Source organism: Sus scrofa, chromosome 3 (genome assembly GCF_054392235.1).
Source record: "Sus scrofa isolate SSC_HxYL_T2T_F1_AM1 chromosome 3, Sscrofa_HxYL_maternal_Yorkshire_Landrace_v2.0, whole genome shotgun sequence".
Taxonomy (NCBI): Eukaryota; Metazoa; Chordata; class Mammalia; order Artiodactyla; family Suidae; genus Sus; species Sus scrofa.
The window spans coordinates 8,398,355-8,421,423 of record NC_139385.1 but is presented as its reverse complement, the minus strand read 5'-3'; the positions used below and the strand labels follow the sequence as shown (position 1 = coordinate 8,421,423).

The 23,069-nt window shown below is 50.1% G+C and overlaps 2 protein-coding genes across 2 annotated transcripts; both read right to left on the bottom strand.

Annotated features, from left to right (window-relative positions):
- Positions 1 to 291: 291 nt before the first annotated feature.
- Positions 292 to 2,723, bottom strand: EPO (erythropoietin). Its single transcript, NM_214134.1, is given in 5 exon segments — positions 292 to 1,010; positions 1,180 to 1,359; positions 1,599 to 1,685; positions 1,909 to 2,051; positions 2,592 to 2,723. Coding segments are annotated over 5 exon segments (585 nt in total). The 5' UTR covers positions 2,605 to 2,723; the 3' UTR covers positions 292 to 848.
- Positions 2,724 to 13,837: 11,114 nt separating this feature from the next.
- POP7 (POP7 homolog, ribonuclease P/MRP subunit) lies at positions 13,838 to 14,971 on the bottom strand. Its single transcript, XM_013995472.3, has 2 exons — positions 14,777 to 14,971; positions 13,838 to 14,536 (listed from the first exon to the last, which is right to left on the bottom strand). Exon 2 carries the CDS (start codon positions 14,524 to 14,526, stop codon positions 14,104 to 14,106), a length of 423 nt encoding a protein of 140 aa, XP_013850926.1. The 5' UTR covers positions 14,527 to 14,536; positions 14,777 to 14,971; the 3' UTR covers positions 13,838 to 14,103.
- Between the last annotated feature and the right edge of the window lie 8,098 nt (positions 14,972 to 23,069).

Here is a 23,069-nt window from a genome sequence, read left to right as displayed (position 1 = left end):
GGCCACTATCTCCTTGCTGGCAGCCGAGGCTCACTAAAGACTTATCCTGGGCCAGTTGGCAGCTGCCTACTGAGGACTAGCCTTGAATGGAGCCACCTTATTGACCAGCGTGGGCAGAGCTGTGGCCTCAGGCCCAGTGGGGTCAAGAGGTCAGACAGGCCATGCAAGGCTGCACGTAGGGCCCAACCCCCTCCACTTCTGGTTTCCCAGACCTGCTGCCTACTGCCAGGATAGGGCAGAACCAGGGAAGTAGGGGGCTCCCAGGAAAAGAGAAAAGCCAAGAGCCAGGTTGTGGTTTCAGTTCTTGCCAGTGAGATTGAAAAATACACAAAACTTGGACCTAGTGAGAGCCAGGGGCCAGCCCCCATCCCGTCACGGCTCCCACCACCCTCCTTGTCCAGTGGGCTCTTGCTGTTGTGGGAGTCTCCATGAGACCTGGAGAATTCATGGCTTGCCTCCTAAATTCTCCAGTCCATTCTGTCCCTGCTTGGTAGGTGCAGAAGGAGGTATTTTCCCTCCAGCTTGTCCAGGCATCACAGTTGTGCAGGGCGCCAAGATGAGTCTCACTGTCTCCCCAGACTGGCACTGTCCCCAAGTTTAAGCTGATCTCTGAATTCCTCCTGCTTTGGGGGCTCAGGCTGGCCCCGTGACATCCTTAGGTTTGAGTTGAGCTCTGGACGGTTCCTTTAGCCCTTGAGATGTCACCGCTGGCCCTGGAGTGTCCATGGGACAGGCTGGCGCTGAGCTGATGGCCCCTCAGCGGGGGTTGGGAGTGGAGGTGCAGAAGGCATGGCACAGGCAGTGGTGGTGAGCGAAGTGGTGGACATGCCCCGGGTGGGAGCACCAAGTCACCTGTCCCTTCTCCTGCAGGCCTCTCCAGTGTACAGCGTCAGCTTTCCCCGCAGGAAATTGGAGTAGTTGCGGAAAAGTTTGCACAAAGTATCAACAGCAAATGTTCGGAGTGGGGTGGCAGAGGAGGGGGATGCGTCTGGAAGGGGGATGGCTTCCTTCTGCCAAGAAGAGAACAGAAGTTTACTGCAGTGCCGGGGACCCCAGAGGGACATGGGGTTCAGGATAGAATCACAGGGGGGACAAGGAGAGCCCTGGCATTTCCTTGGCAGGGCCCTCCTCCCACTTTCCAGAAAGGGCAACACAAGTGTGAGGGAGAGTCCTACACACCTGGGCTCCCAGCGCCCGAAGCAGGGAGGTGAGGCTGCGCAGGCCGCTGACAGCTTTGTCCACATGCAGCTGCAGGGCCTCAGATGGCTGGGAGGAGTTGGCCAACAGGGCCTGGCCCTGCAGGATGGCTTCTGAGAGCAGGGCCAGACCCTGCCAGACCTCCATGGCCTGCTGCTGGACCTGAAGAGACCAGAGACTCAGAGTCAGCTGGCCCAAGCCAGCCCCTCCCTCCTTCTTCTCAGCGGCCCCAAGCCAACACAAGTTTTGTTGAATGAATGAACAAATGAATGAACGAATTAACAGATTCCATTCAGCCCTCATCTTTGCTGCTCCGTTTTTTCTCTCACTGTCATTCTCCTTCCCACCCTATGAGGTTCCCCAAATGAGACTTCCCAAGAGAACGGGAAAAAGGAACTCACCTCCATCCTCTTCCAGGCATAGAAGTTAACCTTGGTGTCTGGGACAGTGATATTCTCACTGAAGCTGCAGCTTTCGGCACAGCCCATCTGCAATGCACAATCCTGGAGTCAGGGGCCCCAAGGGCTCCTGCCGGCCCTGCCCCTTACCTAGCTTCCAGATTTGTGATGGGACTACCACTTTTATCACTTTTGCTGGGGGCTCTGGCTCCCCACCTCCACCCCTGAAACCAGTTCCAGGTTCCTGGATCTTGGAGGAGACCCTGAACTCCTGAGAATGAGACCTGTGGAAGATCCTGGGGAGGGGCCTCACCGTGGCATTTTCGCCCTCCTTGGCCTCCAAGATGTACCTCTCCAGGACTCGGCTGTCACAGATGAGGCGTGGGGGGGCGCCCAGGACTGGGAGGCCCAGAGGAAGCAGCAGCAAGGACAGCAGAAGCAGCCGGGCAGGACATTCTAGGAAAGAGAGCCAGGCTGAATGTGAGGCTGGGCATTGCAGGAGAAGGGTTGGTTTAGACGGACAGGTTCACCCATCCGGCCGCCTGGCCCCCAGCCAGCCGTCCCGACCCCAACCTTGCGAGCGCGCAGGCTCTGCCTCCTTTGCCTTCATTCAATCCCGCGGCCGCGTGCACACCCCACCCCCCAACTACCGGAATCCACTTGTCCCGGCCAAACTTCAATCCCGGTGTGACAGAGGCTTCCCCTCTCGCAGATCCGGGTTGCTGCTCCCAGGTCCAGGTATCAGCTTTCTCGTCACCCACATAGCAGCCCCTCTTTCCCCTGGACCTGTAAACCTCCACCCGGTCCCAGCTCAGGTTTCGACTTGCCCGGGGACTCCCCAAGCCCCGCCGGCAGGTGAAGGCTGCCCCACCCCCCTTGCCCTTCCGGGGTCCTTGGCAAGTCTCAGGTCCTTGAACCTAGCCCCCTCGGGGCCAACAGCCCCAGCGGTAAATTCCTCCTCAAACAGGGGCTGGGCGGGCGGCCGGGAGTACTCACCGCGCGCCCCCATCTCCGCGCCTCGCCCGGCCCCTCAGCGTCCTGGGGCTTGGCGGGTGCCGGCGCCGGGAGCCCGCATCCTGGAAAGCCTGGCGGGACAGGGCCACCTCTCCGCCCTAAGGAGGGGGCTGCTGTCCGGGACCCCCGAGGCGGGGTCGGAACAGAGCGCCTCAGGGCCCCCAGCCAGGGTCCGGAGGACGGCGAGGCGAGGCGACGGGCCGGGGTTGGCCCGGGGACTGCGGCGGCGGCCGGGGGTCGGGGCTGTTATCAGCTGTGTGCGTGCGTGTGGGGGGTTGGGGGGAGGCTGTGTGCGTGAGGGGTCGCGGGAGGTGTGGGCCGGAGGGGTCAGAGCCGGGGCAGGACGCCTGGGTCGGGGGCCCTCAGGGGAGTGAGACCAGCGGGCGCGGGTGCGGGGCACGGGGCTACCCGCCCGATCCCTGAGTTCCTGAAGGTGCAGGTGGGTGCTCTCAGCTGGATGGGCAGAAGGCTGCGCTGGGAAAGCAGTGCCATTCTGGGAAAGACTGGTGACCCCGACGGCCCTCTGGAGAAGGGGGTGTCCCCATCTTGGGCGGAGACTCAGAGCTGGGACTGCAAGGCATCTGGGTGTGGAAGCCGAAAAGGTGCTGGTGGGGCACACCAGTGGCCTCCTCAAAATCCCAGTTCTTGTTCTAGAAACTAGTGTCGTTTTGTTGAGGAATTTAGTGGGGGCCGCACAGAGCAAGAAATTTGGGGGGTCTTCTCCCCCCCTTCTAGGACCCTGAAAAGCCAGATACTGAACTTTTAGGCTAATCTGTGTGACAAAATTCTTTTTTTGGGGGGGGTCTTTTTAGGGCCTCACCAAGCCACATCTCTGACCTACTCCACAGCTCATGGCAACACTGGATCCTTAACCCACTGAGCAGGACCAGGGATCGAACCTGCATCCTCATGGATGCTAGTCAGACTCGATTCTGCTGAGCCATGATGGTAACTCCCACAAAATTCTTTAAGAGCTCTAGTATAGAGCTAACCCCCAGAGTGAGGGCACTTAGAATTTGCAGCTAAATTTTGTGGCTTCTGGGAAGCCCTGAGGCAGGGGTTCAGGTCTGGGGAGCAGGAATCCAAGGCTAGCTAGCCTCTCAAACCTTGGAAAGGAGTGAGTCTGAGTCCCTGAACCTCAGTGCTCTCATCTGTGAAAAGGGTGTCATGAAAACACCAGTCCCAGCTCATGCAGTTCTCATAAAAGACGGAGAAGTCTGCACTGTGGCTCAGGAGTAACGAACTCAACTAGTATCTGTGAGGACAAAGGTTCAATCCCTGGCCCCTTTCAGTGGGTTAAGGATCCGATTTTGCTATGAGCTGTGATGAAGATCACAGATGCAGCTCGGATCCCGCATTCCTGTGGCTGTGGCATAGGCTGGCAGCTGCAGCTCTGATTCAACCCTAGCCTGGGAACTTCCATATGCCACAAGTGTGGCCCTAAAAAGACCAAAAGAAAAAAAAAGTCAGGGAAGTCTGGAATTCCTTGGTGGCACATGGGGTTGAGGATCTAGTGTTGTCACTGCTGTGGTGCAGGTTAAATACCTACCTGGTCTGGAAACTTTTGTATGCTTTAGGCACAGCCAAAAAAAAAAAAAAAAAAAAAAAAAGGCAGGGAAGTCCTACAAATACAGGTGGATATTTATACATTCACTCCCTCCCCAGTCCCATGATATTAGAGATACCTTATTCATGCATTCAGTGTCTTCTTAGTGCAAGACAATTGACTACAAAATTTTCAGGACCAAAAGATGTGTTGAACCCTGCTTCCTGCCTCCTGCCTCCTGAAGTTTGTAGCTTACAGTAGAGAGAAGGGGGGGTCCATGGGGCCTGGAGGACTGAGGTGTACAGATCTGAGCTGTAAGAGTTTGGAAGAGGGGAGCTCACTTCCAGCAGAGGGAATCAAGGGAGATTTGATACAGGAGGTAACAACAAGCTCAGCCTTGAAGGGTGGGTAAGATTTCAATGGGAAGAGATGTGAGGTGGGTGGGGGAGGTTGGTCCATTGCCTAGTTGGGGTGGAGGCTGTGGGAGGAGAGGTGGAGATGGGGCTAGAGTACTGTTAGGGAAGGGTCAGGCTGCAAAGGGCCGTGAATGCCGCTCTGAAGAATTTGGATTTTGTTTGGAAAGAGTGGGCAATAGTCATTCACTCACTCAAGAAATATACATGTGGGCGTTCCTGTTATGGCTGAGCGGGTTATGAACCCAATTAGTATCCATGAGGATGCAGGTTTGATCCCTGGCCTCACTCAGTGGGTTAAGGATACTGTGTTGCCGAAAGCTGTGACATAGATGACAGCTGCAGCTCTGATTCATCCCCTAGCCTAGGAACTTCCATATGCTGCAGGTGCAGCCCTAAAAATAAAATAATTTTTTTTTGTCTTTTGTCTTTTTTAGGGCCGCACCCACAGCATATGGAGGTTCCCAGGCTAGGAGTCTAATCGGAGTTGTTGCTGCCAGCCTCCACCACAGCCACAGCAGCGTGGGATCTGAGCCGTGTCTTCAGCCTACCCCACAGCTCATGGCAACACCGGATCCTGAACCCACTGAGTGAGGCCAGGGATTGAACCCGCAATCTCATGGTTCCTAGTGAGATTTGTTTCTGCTGTGTTGCGACAGGAACTCCCCTAAAAATAAAATAAATTTTAAAAAAGAAATACACATGTAAGAGTACCTACTCTTGGCCAGGGACCTGGGGTTGGAGCAGTGATTGAAGCAGACAAGAATGCTTACCAGGAGTTCTTTTGTGGTTCAGCCAGTTTAGGATCTGGCCTTGCCTGGTGGAACTGACATTCTAGTGGAGAGATGGATGATAAACACAAAAATGAATAAAAGATGGAGGATCTCTAATGGCAAAAATGACTAAAGAGAAAAGGCCCGGGAGTGTTGAAGGAGGGGGCAGTGTTAAATGAATCAGGAAGGGATGCCTGTTGAGAAGATGATGGAGGGAGCCATGAGTAACTGGTTGGGGAAAGGGCATTCTCAAAGAGGGGTTCAGAAAGATGAACGGGAAGGGCAGGGAGACAGAAGCTTTGGGGAAGTAATAGGAAATAATAAGGGTCTGACTTGCTCGGACCCTGCTCCCCTGCCCTCTGCTCACCTTGATCCTGCTCTGGGGGCCCCCCTTGAACGTGGTGTACTGGCTGCTGGTCTGCACACCCCATTATGCCCTCTGGTCCCAGTTTCCCTCTCAGCACCCAGGCAGCCTCCCAGCCTCACTTGGCCCTCAAAGCCCAATTCTGCTCCCTTCCCAGATCCCAGCTGTGGGACGAGCACACGCACACTCACGTCCACACACGTCCACACATGCATTCTGTCCCGACTCCCCCACACCCCCCAGGCTCTGCTCTCCCAGTCTCCTGACTCCTGCGTCACTGCCCTGACCTGACCATGGAGAGGGGGCCAGGAACAGATGGGGAGGTAGACGCAGCCAGAGGAGAGGGAGGAGAGGAAGAGTCATTCAGGCTGTGGGACCTGCTTCTCTCCTGACAGCAACTTGTCAGAGGTCCCTAGGCCCCTGCCTTTGAGAAAGGAAGGGAGATGGGCCCTGAGCACTAGCCCCTAGGTGCTGGGGACTGCTGACAGAGTCGTCCTGGCTCATCTCCTGGGGCTTTTGGAGAGAGCTACAATTGCAGCCTGGGAGAGGGAATAGAGGACAGTATCTCAGTACACCCTGCACCCAATCCCTGAGCTGTCGTAACTCCACTCAGGGTGCAGAGGCTGGTTTGGGGGCCAGCTTCAGCACAGGTGCTCTTGGATACTGCCCAGCAGGGTCCATCTATCCATCCTTGACAGCAGGGGGCCCTGAAGAGCAGGAAGCTATCTGGGGCTCTCCCTCTGATACCCATCAACCCCTACCAGTGCCCCCTCCATCTGCCTGTTTGCATTTCTCTGGCGTAGTGCTGGCCCAGCGCCAGGACCACTGCAGAGGGTCTCCTCACTGTCTCTTCCCCCCAGGTGAATCCCCAGCTGTGTCACTAGAGTAACTTTCTCATTCAGTGGCCTTGTTCCTATCAGTCCCCTGAGCAGGAGCCTGCAGTGGCTCCCAGTCGCCTCTGAACGAAGACCCTTTGTGTGCTGCCATCCACCTGCCTCTACAGCCTGTTCTCCCACTTGGCTCGTTCCCACTCCCCCCTCACATGGACTTAGTTGGATGGTTTGCTGCTTCCTGCCCTTTGCTCACTCTGTGTCATCCACCTGGATCTCCCTCCCACACTATCTCTCCCTGTCCTTCAAGCCTCCACCCAAGCATTACCTTCTCTGTGAAGCCCTCCCTGACACCCGAGTAGAAAGCTGTCTTCCCCATCTCAGCTGCCATCCTTTATGTATGTGTCTTAGGTCTCTCCTGCCCAGACCACCATGTACAACTGACAAGGTTCAGGACCCAGCTCCAAGAAGTGCCACTCATGTAGACCCTGATGAGAATGGTACCCTCTGGAGTCAGGCAGCACAGGTTAATCAGAGAAGAGAGCAAAGGACCGTGTGCGGCAGATCTTGTTCACCTTGGTGCCATTGGGCACCTAGCATGTTGCCTCTGTGTGGTCATGGCTTGCGTGTGGCTTGCATTACGTGCTCCCTCCACTCCAGGCACCTTGGCCAGAGAAACCGGAGGTCTCGAGGGAGGAAGTGAGCTGCTCAGCCTCCGAATGCGTGCTGGAGCCAGGCCGGGACAACCTCCCTCTGGAATCGAGGGGGCTTGAGACGCCACCATCTACTTCTTGAGCAGGCAGCTGCTGAGGCAGGGTCTGAAAAGGGACGGTTGTGACCAGAGGATGGCGGGGGTGGAGGCAGGCTCTGTTCCCTGGAGTCTTCCTGGCAGCCAGTTCAGATTGAAAAAGCCAAGAAGCAGATTTACAGCCCCCCATCCCCCGGGGCTGTCCAGACCCCCAGGCAGCATGAAGTCCCAGCTGCCTGGAGTTGTGCTGGGGACGAGAGGGACCTCCAGACCTCTCCTCCTCCTCCTTTCCAAGCAGTGGCTTCTCTTCTGGGCCTCGGGAATTCAGCCAGAGGCCCGGAAGACCTTCTGTGCTGGGAAGCGAGGTGGCCGGCTGGGGACCTCAGAGGGCGTTGGGGGGAGGGCTTCCTGGCCCTTGGGGAACAGGGAAGGGAGCACGGACTCTGGAGAAGGGATTCCTGCTGGACAACCAAAGAAAGTCCTGTGCAAAGGTCAGTTTGGAGAAACTGAGGCAAGTTCTGCTTTCTTGGCCACAGAGTAAGCAGTGAACCAGACCCCTGGGTTTCTATTCTTAGTAGCGGCTCTGTGCTTCAGCAGCCTGACAAGGGTTGTCCGGTAAACAAGGCAGCCCGGATTAGCGGCCTGAACTCTGCCACTTACCAAGCACCTGACTTAGACAAGTGACTTTATCTCTGAGCCTGGGGATGGCAAAAATGATAGCAGTCACTTGCCAGGACTGTCCTGGGATTACATGCTGGCCAGCACGGAGTAATTGGTAAAGGCCAGCGGTCATCACTGCGCCCTCACTTCACTCTCCCTGCTGTTTGTCCTCACGTGGGAGTCCTGGAGACCAACTCTCCAGGATATTCCTCAGCTTCCTCCAGTGTCCTCCACTGTTCCTTCTGGGAAGCTGGGCATGTGTTCACCTTGTCTCTGGTAGTGTAGCTGCCCCCGCGAGCGCCTCGCTAGAAAAGGTCATGGGGATGGTGGGTGTGGACAGAGGTACGTCTGGGTGTCTACATCCACTACTCTTTGCGGAAACTTGCCACTGAACACAGCTGAGTGAACCAGCATCACCTTGGGAGTCGGGGGCTGGTTAAGACAAATATCTAGCAAGTCTCAAACTTAAGTTGATTCAAAGCCCGGGGCCAACCAGGAATCTCTTGTCCCATTAACATGGGTCTCGTCCCGGGGCAGGCCTGGGGGTCCCAAGGACCTTGGACTGAATGAGGTCTTCAGGCTCGCCCTAGACAAGCCCTGAAGCATTATGGGGCCACCTTCCTTGATTACTTGTCTTCTGAATCTCCCCTAAGGTTTAAGTCCTTGGAGAAGGGCTCCCAAAACACCACCACCTTCACCTTGAGCTCCAGAACCACGTCCCCAGGTTAGTTTCTGTGAAAAGTGTCAGGCCCATCCTAGGATCTCTTGCTCACAAGTATGGCTGAATATTCCCACACTCTTTCCCATATCACCCACCCTTTATCAGAAAATGAAGCTGCTAAATTGGCCAGAGAGGCTTTCTTCTGCAAGCAAAAATAAAACTACAAAATCCTTGGGAGTTCCCGTCATGGCTCAGCAGGTTAAGAATCTGACTAGTATCCATGAGGACACGGGTTTGATCCCTGACCTCTCTCAGTGGGTTAAGGATCTGCTGTTGCCACAAGCTGTGGCATAGGGTGCAGACACAGCTCACATCTGATGTTGCCATGGCTGTGGCATAGACCAGCAGCTGCAGTTCCAATTCCACCCCTAGCCTGGAAACTTCCATATGCCTCAGGTGCAGCCCTAAAAAAAAAAAAACACTACTGGCAGTAACAATGGGAGTAAAGTTTTTCTCCCACGTAAGTTCTTTGCAGGGGTGCAGTCGTGAATACCAAAGTTTCATTTTGTTAACATGGGGCTTGGGGACTTAAAGATTTTGTATGAACCCTACTGGGCCATCATATAAGCTGTTCCTGTTTGGAAGAATATAGGCCAAGATCTACTCAAGGGAATTTATAGAAGCCTCAGACATACTCTTAAACACCTAAATTTAGCAAATATTTTCCCAGATTGTTCACGGTTCACTGATAACCAATGAATTACAAGAACCTATTGCTTGACACAGGCATCCCCTGATCTGTATATAAGTGAGCCCTCCTGTTCATGTCTTATTTCATGAACCAGCAAACAATTTTAGTACTTTCAGGAAAAGTATATTTTTCTTTTCTTTCTTTTTTTTTTTTTTTTTGCTTTGTGGGCTGCACCAGAGGCACATGGAAGTTCCCAAACTAGAGGTTCAATCAGAGCTACAGCTGCTGGCCTATGCCACAGTCACAGCAACATGGGATCCAAGCTGTGTTGGCAATCTACATACACCATAGCTCACGCCAACACTGGATCCTCAACCCACTGAGTGAGGCCAGGGATCGAATGTGCATCCTTATGGATACTGGTTGCATTTGTTTCTGCACACCACGACAGAAACCCTCTCTCTTTTTTTTTTTTTTTTTTTTTTTTTTTTGTCTTTTTACCTTTTGAGGGCTGCTCCCGCAGCATATGGAGGTTCCCAGGCTAGGGGTCTAATCAGAACTATAGCCACCAGCCTATGCCAGAGCCACAGCAACATGGGATCTGAGCTGCGTCTGCAACCTACACCACAGCTCATGGCCTTCCCACTGAGGAAGGCCAGGGATCGAACCTGCAACCTCATGGTTCCTAGTTGGATTCGTTAACCACTGAGCCACGATGGGAACTCCCAGAAACGCTCTTCTTTTCTTTTCTTTTTGTCTTTACCACAGCATGCAGAAGATCCCAGGCCAGGGATTGAACCTGTACCACAGCAGCGATAACACCAGATCCTTAACCCACTAGGCCACCAGGGAACTCCCAGGAAAATATGTTTTTCTTGCAGCAAAAAGTTAAAAAAAAAAAAAAAAAAAAGACTCATAGACTGAGCTGGAAGGGACCTAGGAGGTTCTGCAAAGGTGAAAGGTCACCCTCTGCTTGCAGGCACACTTCCAATAAGAGATATCTGGGAGCAGAGACTTGTTATAGAGTGGCTAGCAAGCTGTCCTCCTGTGCATGCATCCATCTGTCCACCCGTCAGGTACTTATTAGTTACTGGATTGGGCAGTGGTGTCACTTCTCTTTGAAGTTATCCCATCAGTTTGATAACAGACTCCCCTGATCACCCCACCTAGAGGCCAGATCAAAGGAACAGCCTTCATAAAAAAGTGACTTTTTCTTACTGCAAAAATAATATGTGATCATTGAACAGCTAGAAAATATGGCTAAACCAAAAAACATAAATCTAGAAGCACCCATAATGTCATTAGGAAGATGGAGTCTTTTTAAAAAAAAATGATAACTGATTTACAATGTTCTGTCAATTGTGCTATACAGCAAGATGGAGTCTCAGCTGGTGATTTTCACAGGCTTCTTTCTTGGAGGGATAACCTTTGCCTCACCCCAAATCTCTGTGCAGTGGGACATCTGTTCCCTAAGGAACTACACCAGACATGTACTTCTAGTCCAGCTTCTCCACAGGTTCCAGGTTTGTGGAACATGCCCTTTTTCCCCCAAGTCCTGACCAAGCACCAGAAACGCACCTGACAGACTGCAGTGACTTCCTAGGCAGATCCTCAGCCCAAGCAAACCTGTTCCTGTGTCCCGAGGGCACGTTTTCTTCCCTGCCCCGAGCCACAAAAGTAAAAGCTGACAGGACTAATAACTCAGCCTCGTAAATCAAACACAGATACACATCACCTTCCTTCCCCTCTCTCCATCCCCATTAAGAGGCCCAAGCCTTGTAAATCAACTATAATAAAAAAATTAAAAATAACAATTTTTTAAAAAAGAGGCCCAAGTCATTCCTTAGCAAAATGGCTCACACTAACAGTGGCCTTTACTATTTATTGAGCACCCCCGCTTGTCTTTTTGGGGTCGCACCCGCATATGGAGGTTCCCAGGTTAGGGGTCGAATTGGAGCTGTAGCCCCTGACCTACGTCACAGCCACAGCAACACCAGATACAAGTCGTGTCTGCAACCTACACCACAGCCCATGGCAACGCCAGATCCTTAACCCACCAAGCGAGGCCAGGGATCGAGCCTGCATCCTCATGGATGCTAGTCAGATTCGTTTCCTCTGAGCCAGGATGGGACCTCCTGTTGAGCCCTTTTTAATGCCAGGGCAGTTCCAAGCACTATGTGGGTTCTTTGTCTTTTGAAATCTATCAGTCCTTTTTCCTATTAGTTTTTAGAGAACCAGTGGTTTATGCCTCCCCAGGCAGGCCTGCGCCTAACACAGATTCCTTGTAATTAGTGGGTGCTCAGTCATACTGTAGATGATGAGCAAAGGTCTACAGCCTCCTCTGAGACAGCATTTCAGATCTGGCCTCTGGGGCTGTTTTGAAGTAGGTAATTTTGCACTCGGTAGCTGTGGGCTCAGTAGCTGTAGAGCAAAAAGGGAGGGGCACTGCACCCCTTCTGCCCTATCACCGCCTGTTTCCCCAGCTTTGATGGAAAACACTTAGAGCGCCGGCAGAGGGAACAGAGGCCAGGGGTGGCCTTCCTGCCGAAGGGAATGCAGAGCTCCCTGCCCCGTCCACGGTGCGTGGACTCCAGCTCACGCGAGCTGTCCCCACAGCCCCTACCTGCCCACACTCCCCCTCTATCTTCAGTGGCAGTGCCTAGGGGCTGTTTACACAGACCTGCCACTGAGGGAAGCCCCACTGGCAAGCAGTGAGAGAACATGGAGTAGAAATAACAAACAAATAAGCTGGGAGACGTAGCTGCCAAAACAAACCGAATGCAAAAGGGCTGCTGCCACCACCTCGGCTGGGCCCAGGCCAGAAACACGGACATAAGAGCACATACGTGCAGTGAGACACATAGTTCCCTCCAGCTTCCTGCTGGCTTCCCTCTCTGATACTGGAGCCTTGCAGTCAAGGCTGACAGGGAAACTGGGGTGTGGGGGGAATCAGGGAGACTTGATCAAAATGGTCTCCAGCACTCTATCTCTCAAGCCTCCCCACTGTTTCCTGCTTTCTAGCCGCTGAGTGACCCTCCAGTGCCGGAACAGTGATATTCATGACTCCCCTTTGTGCATGCTGCTCCCTCTGCTAGGTATTTCCTCTCCCCTCTTTTCTGCCTAACAAACTCCTATGCATCCTTTAAAACCCAGGTCAAAGGTGAAGCCATCTCAGACCCCACCAGGAAGTTAGCCATTTTGTTCTTCACTTTTCTACATCAGGGCTACTCTTCTTACATAACCCATCTTAGTCATCTCACAGTAACTAATATACCCACCTTCCCAGGCAAATAGTGGACTCCTTGAAGGCAGGGGCCATTTTATGCTCATCTTTGTATCTGCAGGGCCCAGCCCAGGCCTTCGCTTACAACAGGTACTCAGCATGTGTGTAGTAGTTAGAAAGAAGCACTAGTCCTTCTGTCCTTTCCTGAGTTGCTGATAGTCACCTGTACAGCATCAAAGTCCCTCATCAACAGTAATACTCAAGCTGGGGGGTGAGATTCTGATAAACGGAAAGGCTGATTTTCAGAACCCCTAACCAAACTGCCTTCAGGCAAACTAGAGGCAAATTCTGTTATTAACCTTTAGATCAAAGGCTTTCAAACTCTTGTGACCTCAACCAACAGTAAGATTTATGTCATAACTAGTACATGTGTCTATATACACATCTACAACTGAAACAGTGTCAACAAGATATTACCATTGAAGCTGCACTTTTTCTTTTTTACTTGCTTTTTAAAAGGCTATGACCCAGTGAATTGATTTTAAACCTCACAAACGGTCACCACCCACTTGGATAACATTGCTTTAGATGACTCGTTTGATAAACATGAGAAATCAGATCCTCCTACAAATATCCAAACAAAAAAGTACTTATGGCCTGTATGCCCAGTAATTCAGAGGAAAGGCTTTCCTTTCCCTCTTAGAATAGCCTAGCCAGAGGGGTCTGAATAGCTGTTTAGAACAATTTGCCCCCCGCCACCAGGAATCGAATGTAGCTGTCAGTTTGTCGGTTCCCACGACAGCCTTAACAGCCTTTTACAAAGGAGGGGCCTGTCTTTGCGTCCATCATCCTTATACCCTCACCTTTCCTGTGCCTGGTAACCAGCACCAGAGTAGTGCCTGATGCTTTACACCCCAGCTGGCAAGAATATACACATTATCCACCCTGCCTTCTTCTGAGAGGATGAAAAAAAAAATTTTTTTTGGCTGCCCTGAGGCATATAGAGCTCCTGGGCTCAGGATCAGATCCTTAGCCCAGTGTGTGGGGATGGCGATCCAACCCGCATCCCAGCACTCCCAATCCCACTGCACCACAGTGGGAGCTCCTGAGAGAATGAAATATTTGAAAGCAAACATCAGGATTTTCAGACTTCTGTTTTGTGCTAAAGTTTGTTTTATGCTGCAGTGTCTGTGGTACAATTTATGCTCTTTCTGTGAAGGCAGGAAACACTGTTTCCCCTCTTGTACCTACGTCCTTGTAAAATTTTACTCCTACTCTCCTTTCCAGGTACACACTGAATTTACACAGCAGAGAGGTGGTGCAGTTGGGTGGCCAGGCACTAACACAACTTGATGCTTTTTATTGTATAGGACAATGGTTACAGACCACAAAGATTCAGGAAGACTCACGGCTTGAGCCCAACAAAAGACAATATTCACCCTCTCAATTCAGAGTCCTCTGGATGGTGAGGGGATAGGCTTTATCCTACATGGTCCTGGTAGGAGGTTCATGTACTCAGTACAAAAGCCACTTCTGAGCCAAGCTGTATGGGATGGGTGGATAAGGTGGGCCGGCCTCATCTCCTTTACTTAGGTGTGACCCTGAAGACACGGATGTGGATGGCTGAGTTGTTGCGGATACGCGTCAGTGGCTCTCGTGTATCAGTCTCTGGTTCCAGCTCATCGACAAGCTCCACGGTGGAGGTATTGGCAGCTACCTGCAAGGACCCGAAGCTGCCAGCCTGCAGCTGCAGGGCAATGTTGATGGCGCGGTTGATGGCCAGGCCCAAGCCATGAATGTAGATCTCAGTGCATGCATTCTGACCCCTTACCCCTCCGTCCAGCAGCTTCTGGCAGCGGGCCAACTGGGCCTTAAAGTCAGTCTTCATGTTGACATAAATGTCATTGGGCCTCCGGGGCAGGCGGTGGGGAAGCCGCTTCCGCAGGGTGTATTCCACCGGGTCCAGCTCGGCCTCGACGGCCCCGCGGGGTTCTCGGTTTTCAGCCATGCAGTGTGCCCTGGTGTGGGAGAAAGATCAGCCATGGGTGAGGAGAGACCAGGTTTCGTTTCCTACCCCGTTTCCCGCCCAAACGGTGCAGCCAAGAGGGGTCGCACTCGACGCCCCTCGTCGCTTCAAGTCTCAGTCCCTTCCCACTTACCTCAAGCTCAAGCATCTCCCCCACCTCCGGTTCCCATTCATCCATCACATCGCTCCCAATCTCAGGCCCCTCCACCGCCCCAGCTATTCCCACGCCTACCTTCTTCGCTCCACAGTGCCCTCAGCGCGCACGCAGCCCGCTCCCCTGCCAGGCCACTCGAGCGTTGCGCCGACCAGTCTGAAGGGAAGGAGCTGCCCGCAACTCCCAGGCCCCAAAAAGGGAAGAGAAGGGAAGGGACTCGCCGCAGGAACGCCGAAACACGGGCGCCCTTAGTACCAGGCTCCTGAAAAGGCCCCCGAGTGCGCAGGCGCGCCCATACCCCGTGGCCAGGCCCGGGCGATCCGCGAATCGCCTTCCCGGCATCCGTTCTCCCCGCCCCTTTCCTGAGTTGCTCGCAAAACCGCGCGATGTGTTTGAGTAACGCGAGGCTTCCGGGGGTGATGGGATCTACCACTTGTAAGCTGCAGAGGCAGGGGGCGTATACCAAGTCGAAGCCGGGGAGGATCTGGAAAGAGAAAGGTTAGCTTCCCTGGGCCAATCCCACCCAGTACTCGGTTCCCGGAGGAGTCATGAAGGGGAGAAAAGAGAGGAGGTTTTCTAGGGGCGTGGAGGATTTAGGGGTAAGGGTCTTCCAAAGGTGTGAGGGAGGACGGCGAATTCCACTGATCTTGATCGCGAATGGCCTAAAGAGAAGTCTGGACTCCCGGGTCCATCGCAGTTCCTCGGGTCAGAGGAGGTGTGGCAGAACTGACCTCCCGTCCAAGATTCCGGCTGCCCGAAGATGGGGGCAAGCAAGGCCCGGCCCTTGGCGGAGGACAAGTTCTTTGGCTCGGGGACTCCTCTGCAGTTTACGGGGACCCGTTCTTCTCCCCTTTCTCTGACCAGGGTGACCTCCAGGCCAGCGCCTGGGGACGCGAGTTGTGAGCCGTGGGGCTAGCCTTTACAGCTTCCCTGTGGCTCGCAGACCCACTAGCACTCCTCAGTCGTCATCCACCAGCTCTTTGGCTTCTGCCCGCCACCCAGGAGCAGGGACCTGCGCCCCCTGGCGGGAAGGGCAGGGCAGCACAGAGGGATTGGAGGCTCCCTAAGGCCAGTGGGGAGGGGTTCTCGGCCCAGGTTGCTTTAGCTTTGGTGGAGTTCCACTGGAAACTGAGTTAGAGCTGCACTGGGGTCCTTGACTGTTCTTCGCTTGAGTTTTCTCATCACTCAAATAGGGATGACAATTCCTGTTCTTGCCACTGAGTTTCGAAACCCGATATAACCTTGGGTAAACTGTAAGCCTATACATTTGAGTTGGCATTTTTATGCCCCCTACACGGCTTTTTGTTGCCTGGGGTGGAGTCCGACTCCATTTGACTGGAGGTTGTAAAGTGGTCAGGTTCCTGAGAACTTTCCCAGCACCATTTAAATCCTGTGGTTCTTTTTAGCTTCAGATATTTACAAGTTTGGGGGCTATTTGGGGGTGAGGAGGAAAGCCTGTCTACCACTTTATTCTGCCTCAGAAGTGACATATGAGCTGAGTTTTGATGGACAAACAGGAGTTCTTCAGGGAACCAAGGAGTATTCTGGAAACATTTTTAAAAGAATGGAAGTGTAATCCAAGCTTCCACCTCAAGGAACTAGAAAAAGAGCGAAGTAAAGCCAAAGGGAGAAGATGGGAGGAAACAATAAAGAACAAAAACCAATTAAATTATGAGAAAAAGAATGTATATATACGTGTGATTGGGTCACTTTGCTGTATGTAAAGCAGAAATTGGCACAACACTGTAAATCAACTATACTTTAATAAAAGCAAACCAAAAAACCTCCGTTAAACTGAACACAAGAAAACAATAAAGAAATTCAAACCAAAAGCTGGTTCTTTGAAAAAGATCAATAAAATGGATAAGCCTCCAGCAAGACTGACAAAAGAACAAGAGAACGAAGATTCAAGTTATGATTACCAGAAATGAAAGAGAGGATAGCACTAAAGATCCCTCATACATTAAAGTATACTTAGAGTAATATAGACCACGCTACAGACAAATTCCACAATTTATGGACCAATTCCCAGAAAACCACATACTACCAAACTTACCCAAGATGAAGTAGATCATCTGCATAGTTCTGTAACTATTAAGGAAATTAAATTCATAGGTTTTTTTTAACTTTATAAAAAGAAATATCTTGGCTCACATAGTTTTACTGGTGAATTCTACCAAAAAAAAAAAAAAAAAAAAAAGAAAGAAAGAAAGAAAACGCAAATTCTAGACAATCTCTTTCAGAAAATAGAAGAGGGTCCATTTTATGAGACCCAAACCAGACAGAGATTATACAAAGTAGAAAACCACAGACCAATATCTCTCATGAACAATGCAACAAAATCCTCATCAAAATCTTAGCAAACTGAATCTAGTGGTATATAAAAAAAGAATTATACACCACAACCAAGTAGAGTTTATTCCAAAGATGCAGGACTGTTTCCATATAAGAAAACCAATCAGTATTATCTACCATATTAATAAACTAAAGGAAAAAACCATATATGATCATATTAATTGATACAGAAAAAACATTTAACACAACTTAGAACCCATTTATGATAAAAGCTCTTAGCAAAAAGAATGAAGGAACTTCCCCAACCTGGTAAAGGGTTACAGAAACCCTACAGTAACCATCATACTTAACGGTATAAAACTGGAAACCTTTCTCTTAAAATCAAGAACAAGGCAAGCATGTCTTCTTTCACCACTCTCATTGATGTAAATACCAGACAGTGCAGTAAGGCAAAGGACAAACTGAAAAGGAAGAAATAAAACTGTCTCTTTGCAGATGGCATGACTGTACATACATAAAAGTCCCAAGGAATCTACCAAAAACCTATATAATTAATAAATGAGTTTATTAGCAAATTTGCAGAATACAAAATAAATGTACAAAATCAAATCTATTTCTATATGCTGGCAATAAACAGTAGGAAATCAAAATTTAAAACTGTTTGCAATCACTCCAGAGAGAAAGGGGGAGGAGGAGGAGGAAAAAATACTTAGGCATAAATCTAACAAAACATGTACAAAATCTGTATGCTAAACTACACCAAAGAGTTCTCTTGTGCAGTGGGTTAAGGATCCTGCCTTGTCACTGCAGTAGTCAAGGTCAATGCTGTGGTGTGGTTCCATCCCTGGCTTGGGGAACTTCCATATGCTGTGGGTACAGCCCAAACCAACTAACCAACCAACCAAACAAAAAACTACACAATTCAGATAAAAGAAATCAGGAGTTCCCGTCGTGGCACAGTGGTTAACGAATCCGACTAGGAACCATAAGGTTGCAGGTTCGATCCCTGCCCTTGCTCAGTGGGTTAACGATCCGTCGTTGCCATGAGCTGTGGTGTAGGCTGCAGACGTGGCTCGGATCCTGCGTTGCTGTGGCTCTGGCGTAGGCTGGTGGCTACAGCTCCAATTCGACCCCTAGTCTGGGAACTTCCATATGACGCGAGAGCGGCCCAAGAAATAGCAAAAAGACAAAAAAAAAAAAAAAAAGAAAGAAATCAAAGAAGATCTAAATTAATGGAGAGATGCACCGTCCATGCACTGGAAGATTCAACATAGTAAAGATATCAATTCTCTCCAAGTTTAATGCAATTATTATGAAAATCCCACAAGAATTTTTGTAGATGGAGATAAGTTTTTTGTTTTTGTTTTTGTTTTGGTCTTTTTAGGGCTGCACCTGCAGCATATGGAAGTTCCCAGGCTAGGGGTCGAAGCGGAGCTATTGCCGCTGGCCTACACCACAATCACAGCAATGTGGGATCTGAGCCACGTCTGCAACCTATACCACAACTCAAGGTGTTGCTGGATCCTTAACCCACTGAGCAAGGCCAGGGATCGAACCCTTGTCTTCGTGGATCCTAGTCAGGTTCATTACCACTAAGCCACGACGAGAACTCCTAGATAAGTTTATTGTAAAATTTATATGGAAAGGCAAGGGAAGTTAAAGCAATTTTGAAAAGCAAAAAGTTGGAATCCCACTACCTGATTTTAAGACTTACTGTAATAAACACAATATCAAGATAGTGTGGGGAGTTCCCGTTGTGGCTCAGTGGTAATGAACCCAACTAGTAGCCACGAGGATGCAGGTTCAATCCCTGGCCTAACTCAGTGGGTTAAAGGATCCAGCATTGCCATGACCTGTGTAGGTCACAGACACGGCTCGGTTCCCACGTTGCTGTGGCTGTGGTATATGCCAGCGGCAAGAGCTCTGATTCCACCCCTAGCCTGGGATCTTCCATACGCCGCGGGTGTGGCCCTAAAAAGACAAAAAAAAAAAAAAAAAAAAAAAAGACAGTGTGGTATTTGCCAAGGGACAGACACAAAAATCAATAAAATGGAATAGAGAGCCCAGAAATAGATTCACACAAGTACAGCCAGCTGATTTTTGACAAAGGTGCAAAAGCAGTTGAATGGAGAAAGAATGAGTCTTTTTAGCAAGTGGTGGTAAAACAATTGAATAAATAGGCAAAGAAATGACCCTCAGCCCTATGCAAAAAATTAATAAAACAGATGGTAGATTTAAACATAAAATGTAAAAGTATAAAACTTAGAATACTGGAGTTCCTGTCGTAGCTCAGCAATTAACGAACCCGACTAGCATCCATGAGGACGTGGGTTTGATCCCTGGCTTTGCTCAGTGGGTTGAGGATCTGGCGTTGCCACAGACTAGGAGAAAATATCTGCAAATCACATATCCAGCAAAGGACTTGTATCCATAATAGAAAAAGAACTCTAAACTCAAGGGTTAGAAAACAAGTGGAAAATGGGCAAAAGTCTTGAACAGAGGCTTCTTTGGTGAAAGGGGTATAAGGATGACAAAGAAGCACGTGAGATGTTCAACATTATTAGCTGTTATGGAGATGCAATTAAAACCATGATGAGATACCATTATCTATTAGAATGTCTAAAATAAAAAATGTTGGACTTCCTTTGTGGCACAGTGGCTTGAGGATCTGGCATTGTCACTGGAGCAGCTCAGGTTGTTGCTGGGGCACAGGTTTGATCCCTGGCCCAGGAAACCTCCACATGCAGCAGGTGCAGCCAAAAATAAAAATAAAATAAAAAATTTAACAATTCTGTTTAGGAGAATGCAGAGAAATTGGATCTCTAATATGCTGCTTGTGGAAATGTTCAATGGTCCAGCCAACTCTAATATAGTTTGGCAGTTTCTTCTAAAATTAAACATACACTCCCAGTATGATCCAGCAAGAGCACTTATGGGCATTTATATGCTTGTACACAAATGTCCATACCATGGACTACTGCTCCACAATGAAAGTTGGTTCAGAGAGGTCCATTAAGCTGTTGGAAGACTAGTCACATCACAGAACAATACTGTGCCGAGCATCTCATAAGTTTACTGTGGAAGGCAAATAAGATGAGGAAGATCAGTGCTGTGTGCAGAGCATGTCCAGGGTTTAGTGGACCCTCAAGGAGGTACAGCCAATATGACCTTGGTGGAGCCAAGGTTTTCCAGAGGAAGCAATGGGTAAGCTGCGGCAAGATGTCTAGCAATGCGGCTCAGACACTGTGCTGCTCCCCCACCCCGCCCCCGTTACAAAGGACAGGTCTGCAAGGTCTGAGCCCAGGGAGATAGGGAAATAGGAAGGAACCAGCAAAGGACTCAAAAGGAGCAGCTGGTGAGGTGTAGGAAAAAAAACCAAGGGAGTGGGGTGATCTGGAAGCCAGGTGAAGAAAGCATATCTTGGAGGAGGTAGGGACTGGCTGTGTCATAGGCTGCTGAGAGGCCACATAAGATAATAGACCAGTGGATTTAGCAACATGGTCACTGGTGACTTAACAAGCATTAACACTTGATCAACCGAAGAAGTTGGCTCATGGCAGAAATTCTGAATGCAATAAATTATTTGTAAGGCCCATTTTGTCTGATAATTAACAATAAGGAGTTTATGAGATATCACTCCATTACTTAGGGTGTGTGTCTTTTCAGAGCTAAGATATGTTTTCCAAATTTTGACATACAGATAAAGGTTCCCAATTTAGGTGGGTGAAGCCAGGCACTGTAATGCATTGGTTTGACACTAAGATGGTCCTTAAGTTTTGCATTTCATTGAAGGCAAACATTGCAGGGAAATCTGCCATTAGGAGAAAAGGCAGAGAGCTTGGCTGTTTAGTGTTCCTGGAGACCTCCCTTTCATCTCAGTTAATCATCTAGCCACATCTCTGTTTAGTTCAAAGGCTTCCAAATTTCAGAGAACAAAGACCAAGACATTCTACAGCATAGTACCTGGATAAACACAAATATCTTAGGTCCAAGTGATTTCTTCATAATTTTTCCTTTAATTTTTTATGGGAGATTCACAGTTCTGATTTGTTTCATTTCTCAAAGAGGACACTTATACATTCAATTTCCACAGTGTCATCATCAACAGAGGCATTCCCACTTTATGGTCGGGGGAAATTACTTGACCAGGATCACAAACTGGTACCTGGGAAACTCCAGTCTTCTACCCTGGAGTCCAGCGTGCTCTCCCTGACACAATGCATCTAGTAGGTACTCTCCAATCAAAAACATTTTCCTGGAGTTCCCTGGTGGCCTAGTGGGTTAAGGATCAGTGCTGTCACTGCCGTGGCTTGGGTTTGATCTGTGGCCCAGGAATTTCCACATGCCCCAGGCACATGAAAAAAAAAACCAAAAACATTTTCCTGAGAGCATTCAAAGCCCTTTACTGAAGTTTTACTTCATTTTTCACCCAACGAGCAATCCAGGTCCTCTTCTCCCATCAGCCTGGACCGTCACAATTCTAAAGCTGATGCTCATTTTTTTCTACCCAAATCCTGCCCTTCCTTCCAGCTCAGCATAGGCTACCACTGTCCCTGACTGCTTCCACGTCACAGAAGTGCCCCCTTTCCCCCACCCCCTTACCATTTCTGCACCATAATTTACAACCTCACATTTGTTAATTAACAATTAAAACATGCTAAGATCTTATTCCTTCAGAAGATAGGCGGCTGTTATCTTTAACCGCCCAGGACACAATCTACGAAAGTTAAAAAAACAAAAGCTTTCAAGCAAGAAAAACCATCTGTCATAAACTTAAAAACTCTATTCCAGGTAAAGAACTTGACCCAAGATTGGATTATGTTGATCTGTTTTCATATAGGATTAACAATCTGAACATCATGGACCCAGAAGCCCCTACTAGCTAACAAGTACAGAGTGCTTGCTCTGTGCCAAGCACTGTGTTAAGTGCTTTACCTACCATGCAATCCAGAGACTCAGAGATTAGTAGAGGTGCCCAAGGCCACAGACAGGAATGGATGGAACCAGTACACAAGTCCTCGCTTTAAACAACTGCTTTCTGCAGTCTGTGAGCAAGCAGCTGCACTGACAACAGAGGCGGGAATCCTGACTGCAAGAAAAATCAAGTGAATTGAAAAAAAGCAGACACTAAAGCTGCAAGTGCATAGAAGCCTGGGGTTTACTCGGTGCAAGAACAAAGGCTCTTCCTGGTAGCTCTGGAGTTGTGTGCCCCGTTTTGGCACAACACAGGGGACTCAAGCTCCAGGTCTGAATTTACCTCTCCCTGTCACGAGAATTATATTGTTTTTGGTATCGGTTGTGTTAGAAAGCCTGGAAGTAGGGCATACAGTCTGAGGTAACTTCCAAAGAAAATGGTGAAAATACACACCAAACTCTTTTATCCTAAAAAGTTCAAAAAGAATCAGAAAACTCATTTTTGAAAAGCTTTTTCAACAAAGGAAGTGTCAATTTACTTCTCATATTTGCATAGTACTTTTCACTCTTTTCAAAGCCTTTTGCATTCATTTCTTTTCATTCTTTGAGCACCCCGGGAAGGGCATGGAATGGGGGCCTGGGAAGGGAGGAGAGCTTCAATATCTAACTATAAAACAGAAACTGAGGCCAGAAAGCGTCAAGTCCAACGCCCTCGACGTCTAGGTGGCTAGTTGGCAGGGGAGCCAGATAGAAAGTCCAGGTCTCACCAGCCAGTGCTGCCTCGAATTGTTTCTAAGTCATTAGGTTCCCCGTTATTTCATATGTCCCAGATGTCTGATGAACACACCGCTGGGTTGTATGTGTTCCCCTTCAATCCAGGCGGGCTTCCCGGAGGAAGCCAACCCCCGGGGGGGCCGGCGATGGTCGCGCATCACGTGCAGGGGGGGGTCCCCGGGCAGCCCCAGGGACACCCCCGGCCCGCAGCAGGCAGTGTCACGTGAGGAACCGGGCTCCGGGGTCACGTGCCGGGGGGGGGGGGGTTCGGGGGCGGCGGGCGTCCGGGCCCCGCCCGCTGGGCACGCGGGGAGCGGGCCAGGCCTTACGGGTCGCAGCGGGCCGGAGCCGCGGAGGGGGGCGGGGGCGGTGGCGGCGGCGGGGGCGG